This window comes from Sinocyclocheilus grahami, unplaced genomic scaffold (genome assembly GCF_001515645.1).
Source record: "Sinocyclocheilus grahami isolate Dianchi unplaced genomic scaffold, SAMN03320097.WGS_v1.1 scaffold11509.1, whole genome shotgun sequence".
Taxonomy (NCBI): Eukaryota; Metazoa; Chordata; class Actinopteri; order Cypriniformes; family Cyprinidae; genus Sinocyclocheilus; species Sinocyclocheilus grahami.
In genome coordinates, this window is record NW_015513878.1 from 1 (window position 1) to 6,635 (window position 6,635).

General features: G+C 37.1%; 1 protein-coding gene across 1 annotated transcript; it reads right to left on the reverse strand.

Moving 5' to 3' along the window:
* Window positions 1-3,610: 3,610 nt before the first annotated feature.
* Window positions 3,611-5,884, reverse strand: LOC107578689 (legumain-like). The gene is made up of 7 exons (XM_016264619.1): window positions 5,833-5,884; window positions 5,398-5,516; window positions 5,236-5,325; window positions 4,870-5,073; window positions 4,360-4,530; window positions 4,206-4,285; window positions 3,611-4,002 (listed from the first exon to the last, which is right to left on the reverse strand). The coding sequence occupies exons 1-7, from the start codon at window positions 5,882-5,884 to the stop codon at window positions 3,948-3,950; spliced, it is 771 nt and encodes a 256-aa protein (XP_016120105.1). The 3' UTR covers window positions 3,611-3,947.
* Between the last annotated feature and the right edge of the window lie 751 nt (window positions 5,885-6,635).

Consider the following 6,635-nt stretch of genomic DNA (forward strand, 5'->3'; position numbering starts at 1 on the left):
ACACGCACACGCACACGCACACGCACACACACACACACACACACATTACCTTTGGATAAGAGCAGTGATCGGGGTCACTTCCGGCCAGTACAGCGAACGCCTCGTACAACTCATCTACTGCACACTGATCCATCACAGCACACACACACACACACACACACACACACACACACACACACACACACACGACACGCGCGCGCTGAGAGTTACTGAACCGATGAAAGAGCAGCTGTCCTAAGCGCGAATTGCCGCAGCACGTCACTTCCGGTTTGCGAGTCAACACGTGCTGGTGTAACATTGTTTTCATTTGAAAGCATGCGTTTCAGCAGCAGCATAATTGTGTGGAATTATTAACATAATTTTAAGTCCAGACCAGCTGAAATTATCAAAACGTTAATGTCACTGTTTTATTATTACTATCAGTATGCGTCGATGTTATTACTGTGCTGCTATTTTATCTGCGTTGTCAGGGTAACGTGATGCGTGCCGACGTCAGCGGCCGGGATCGATTCTCGGAGCAGGAGGCGGAGCTTCCAGAGATGCGCAGATATTAGGGATGGGCGATACCACTTATTTTGTTTTCGATACGATACCGATATTTTTCAAGGCAGTATCGCCGATACCGATACGATACTTCTGAACTAAACTTTTAAATTATGAAATTGATTCAATTATTAAATGACTAAGAGTAAAATGGGTAATGATAACCTCTTAACTTTATGTTTAAAACACATTTTAACATTCAATACGCCTTAATTGTAAATTATTAGGTTATATTTTTGTTTACACATGATTCAAATCTACAAATACTACAGTTGAACTACGGTCACTTTAGGGAAACCATGGTTCATTATCATAAGGGACTGCCAGTGACCGGCTGCTGCATGCATAAAATGCAACCTTTTTATTCTGACAGCGTATTATTTATATTAACATTACAGAATAGAACATGATCAATATTATCTTTCAACGTTCAATTTAAATAATTGTAATTGCACAAACTATGTAGGCTACAATTTCAGTTTGTTTATTGTGAAATAACTCTGTCCTTCTGTCCTCTGATGAGCATTGTTCAGGGCTGCCGTTCCCAAAAGCTTTAATGCTTTCTTATGATACTTTTGGGAGACGCAGCACAGTTTGAATGCACTGCCAGCAGTGAGTGAACGCTCTCTGTGATGGAGAAGTTCTGTCTTGCAACATGTGTGTGTCCAGATGAGCAGGAACATAGTTATGTCCTACACAATTACTCGCTAACAAAGGTTATTCGTCCAATTCAATGCATATTGTACGCATTATTATTATTATTATTTTTGTTAAATAAACAAAACCACTAGTACATAAAACGCACCTTAGTATCGATATTTTTTGTTTGAGTATCGATACTTTCGATACTCGCATCAGTATCGATATATCGATACTTCGGATCGATACGCCCATCCCTAGCAGATATCTGCTCCCTTCTGTCTCAGTACTGCGCACTCAATCCTGCTGCTGGACGCTGAACTCCAAGTGTTTGCTGACATTTAGCATCTGATGCAACTGGTCCTTATATTATATCCCCAATATTTCCTGCCTATTACTCCCTGGATGATCGTCACCCGGCCTCTTCTGTGGTGTAATAGCTGAAGCTGCTGTGGTGTAATAGCTGAAGCTGCTGTGGTGTAATAGCTGAAGCTGCTGTGGTATATATAGCTGCTGCATACATCTGAATATTTGGGTTGAACTGTTCTGGAACAGTGTTGTAAATACAACTTAACCACTGATTTCTAGTCGTGTCCTCTTTTGGAAGACCAAACAAAGTATTTTCGCTTTCACAACTAAACCCAGTGTCTTCACAACATGGCGGCGGCGGTGGCAGCAACAATAAAGTAAAGCATTCTTTCTTTGCGTCAACTTTTGGGCGGCGTTATGCAAATCTTCCTACACAATGATGTAAACATGTGGGGGCGTGTTTGAACAAGGTGTTTTAGGTAGGTGTGGACGAGTCTTAACTTTTATAAAGAATATCTCTTTAGGTTTGAGACTTTAGTCTTTGCAACTTTAGGGATCTTATCTATTCATGAACAGCTTGTAACTCCAGCGGTCAGGCGCGTCTGCTTCTTCATGTTTAAGCTACCCTACAGTAACCTTTGGCCCTCTAGCAGCTGAAGCCTGAAGCTGTAAATTACTCGCAGCATTGTTGTAGTAATAACAGTAGAGCCTGACCGATATGGGTTTTTTGTGACCGATACCGATATTAGGGAGTAAAAATACAGATACCGATATATCGGCCGATATTCTTTGTGTAGGCTATATTATAGTACAGTATAGTCAAACGTTTGGACACACTTCCCATTCGTGTGTCCAAACTTTTGACTGGTACTGTATAAAGAATACAGTATATACATAAACAGAATATATACACAAACACATTTTTTGAAATAACTCAAATGTGCTGATCAAACACTTATATTGATGTGACAAAAACTTATATTGATGTGACAAACATAGGCCTATGTAGTGGAGGCAGGGTATCTAACAATTTAACAATAAACTTTATTATTATTCAATGTGAGTGACATCAGTGCACTTAACAGTAAAGTTCACTTCACTTATTATAAATTAATAAAATAAAAAATAAATTAAACAAGGTATCTGTGTAGGGCAAGCAAGCTACTGCCAGACCAATGGGGGCAGGTTTATGCAGGAAGCACAGCTTTTCCAAATGTAAACGTCTAAAATGAATAAATAAGTGTTGTGTATTTTCTGGTAATCCAATGAACATGCAGAACATTCGTATTTAAATCGTCTTTTTGCAGTTTAATATTCACAGACACAGTCTATATATATATATATACAGTGGGACAAATAAGTATTTGATACACTGCTGATTTTTCAAGTTTTCCCACTTACAAAGAATGGAGAGATCTGTAATTTTCATCGTAGGTACACCTCAACTGTGAGAGACCGAATCAAAAAAAAAATCCAGAAAATAACATTGTATGATTTTTAAATAATTAATTTCCATTTTATTGCATGAAATAAGTATTTGATCACCTACCAACCAGCAAGAATTCTAGCTCTCACAGACCTGTTAGTTTGTCTTTAAGAATAAGTGGGAAAACTTGAAAAATCGGCAGTGTATCAAATACTTATTTGCCCCACTGTATATATATATATATATATATATATATGTACTGACCTGTTTTTTATTTATTCATCAAAAATAAGACCAATTCCATGAAATTCTGTGTTATACAGTAAATTCCATTTTTATGACTGGATTCCGCGATTCCGTTCATGTTTTCTGCATCACGGAAATCACAGGGCCCTACTAATGTAGCAAACGAATATGAAAAGCTCATTGTGAGAGTAAAAGACGGGGACATTGTGTCTCTCCAACTAGGTGACAACGTAGTGTTAAATCACCATTCAGCAGACTCAAGCCACCACCGCACTGCCGTCTACTGGACTGCAGAAAGATACTAACTTTTCAATCTGCTCCGTTACGGACTGTACTGACGAACTATGCTGACACCGTCCCAAGCGGAATTCAAATAGTACACTTACAAGTATACTACTAGTACATAGATGTTAGTATACTTACTACTTGAAGTATACTTAAAAAATATACTTCAACATTACTTAAGTATACTTCATAAAATGAAGTGGAAGTATACTTTCTCGTAAGGGTAGGCGGGGCAGAGCCCCTCCAAAATATTCATCCATTTGAAATCATAGAACTGTGTATAAACTAAATCAAACCTACGTTGTTTACTTGTAAATGTGTTCAGTATATTGTTTAATAAATATTTTCTTGGCTTCATGGCTATTTTAGGTCAAAAAGTCAGATGAATATACACAGAAATTTAGCGCTCGGCTTGTAGTAAAGCCATGGTTTTTGGCAGACTGACTTCATTTGTGCAGATTTACTCCACGTGCCATTTGATTTTTCATAAGCATGTTGTTTATAGGAACACACTGAGGCTTTCACTGGAGACCGCTGTTATGACCTCTATGATCCTACAACAAAGAAAAACATACTTGGTAATTAAGAAAACATTTAAGATCAATATCTTCTATATCAATACCAGAAAGTTTATGATGATTGTTAAATTACAACAACTAAGAAATGATTGTAGAAACTGTCGAATTACTAACTGTTCAAATATATTTTACATATTTCTTTGGTTTTTTTCTAGAATCTTGTACTTGTAGAGACACACCTCTCCGCTCCAAACCCATATGTACAGAGACGAGCAAATACATGCATGTAGGACAAGGTGATCAGAAACTGTGTGAGAGACTAACAAGAAAATGACAAACAGACAATATGAATGTGCATATAGCCAATGAGAGGGCCATCTTTATGTTGTTCACCTCTTCCTCGTGCCAGTTAAAACAGGTTGTCCTGAAATACTCAGCAACAGTTTTGAAAGCAAATAAATCTTGCGCAGACCTATAATATCCAACCAGTTCATCCTCAACTACAGCTCCAGGAAAGCAACGCTGCTTGATAGCTTCAACTGTTCCTTCAATTTGAGCTCTAGTCTGTAAGATAACAATTCATGTATTTTAATCAGAATGCACATCAAAATAATTAATCTTATTAAGAAAACATTAGAATAACATTAAGGATCTTCAAGCAACACAATGTGAATTTCAATAACTGAATACACGAATAACTGAAAACGTTCAGTTAATTTGTAGTTTGACATAATATTGGTGGATACAGAAGCACAAAGCTTTAAAGCTCACGTTTTTCATGGTTATGAGATTATAGAAGACCTTTTTTCTTACCCAGTAAAACATAGCTGAAGTATTGAGCTTGAGATATTAGTTACATAAATGATGTACTGTATTAAATGCAAACTGCAAATGACTGCAAACCTGATGAAGAGCTTCATATTTTCTGATCAGAACTTGTCTCTTGCCTGCATCAGTTTCTGTTTCAATTTGGTGCTTCAAGATTTTGAAAGTGGCTTTGTGGTTAAAGGTTAAATCAGTTAACACCAACGTCTGAGCTTTCGTCGTCTGCCGAACTGTCCGAGGGGTGTTTTTCAAAAACTCACTGATTGGCTTTTTACCAATTGTCTAAAGGAAAGTCAGATTAAAAACACCAAAAACAGATCCCAATACAGATGAATTCCAAATCTGAACGCATTCCTGTTCAATCTTGTATTGGTGACAATTACAAGAAAAGAGAATTGAATACATTTATTAATACACTGTATATAAAAAAAGTGTTGTTATTACCATGTCCCCAAAACGACAGGAGCAAGATAGCTTCATCTTTTTCTGAAGATAATCAAACTGATCCTGGAATGTAGCTTTATCAAGGTTAACCTGAAAAATAAGTATGTATTATTTCTGATTTAATATAATTCCATAGCTGACTCCAATCATGCAAAGACCAACCTTTTCCTTGCAGTGCATCCAAACAGCTGAGAATTCATCAGAGAGAAAGGTCTTCCTCACTTTGTCATAATAACAGGCATAACCTTTCTCTTCTGCTTTAGTTGAAGTCACAGCGTACACTAGAAGCACAGTTACATAGTTATTCACTAATTGTGCTCAGCACAAACCTTTTACAGTAACAACTGTAGATCACCCGCTGCTTGGCTACATGATGAACAATAAGCCCTGTTGGAAATATATTAACTCTCCTGTTGTGTTTGGGGTCAAATTGACTTCAAAGCAACTTTGACATCTTCTGAAATGTATCCTGGGGTCAACATTACCCCACACATGATATCTTAGCACATATCATACCCTTACTCTAAACTTACCCTTAAATCAATGCAAATATATTTTTGGTAGCACAATCTGATAGGTAGCATGTTTCGTCGGTACACCGGCACGACCCTAAATTGAAGGCTGTGATGACGATTCGTTTCTTTACCATAATGTGTCAAATGTGTGTTGAATGTAAACTCCTATTATGAATTTAACAATTCAATGTGAATTTATCTGAGAATATTCTTAAATAAGGAAATCTATTCAGTGATTGGTCCATGCATATTTCATCATCCAAAATCCCGTTTGTGGCACAGCAAAGTGTCGTGAATCAACTCTAAAGGTCTTTGCACACCGAGTCAGAAATTTTCGCATGCGTTTTTCCGTTTTTTCATATTTACCATCCTTTCCTATCAAAATGCATGCTACGGATGCGAAAACACAGAAAATCGAACCTGATCCGAATTGTTTTATGACGGACTAAAGTTTCGGAGGCAGTGTGTAAACATGATTGACAACGTGAGGTCGTATTTATTTTTCAACGTATGAAAATTTCGGACTCAGTGTGCAAAGACCTTAAGACTGACACTTAAGATTTAGTCCTACACTTTGCTTAAACTACGACGGAGATGCTTGATAACCAACTTTTAAGCTTAGCTTTGAGCCAAGATTTTTTTTTACACATAAGTCAATTCTTAGCAGCATTCTTGAGAGTAATTCTCAGAGGCTTGATAAATACTGGCCCTGGGCCCATATTTATCACGCTTCTCAAAGTGCAATTTTAGTCCATGAAATTTACTCCTATTTTCAAACTGAAGTATAAAAGCAAGTTAAAAAATTTCTTAAAGCTAAGAATCACTCTTACTCTTCCAGTTATTTAAAGGGGTCATATGATGCAATTTCAAGTTGTCCTTTCTCTT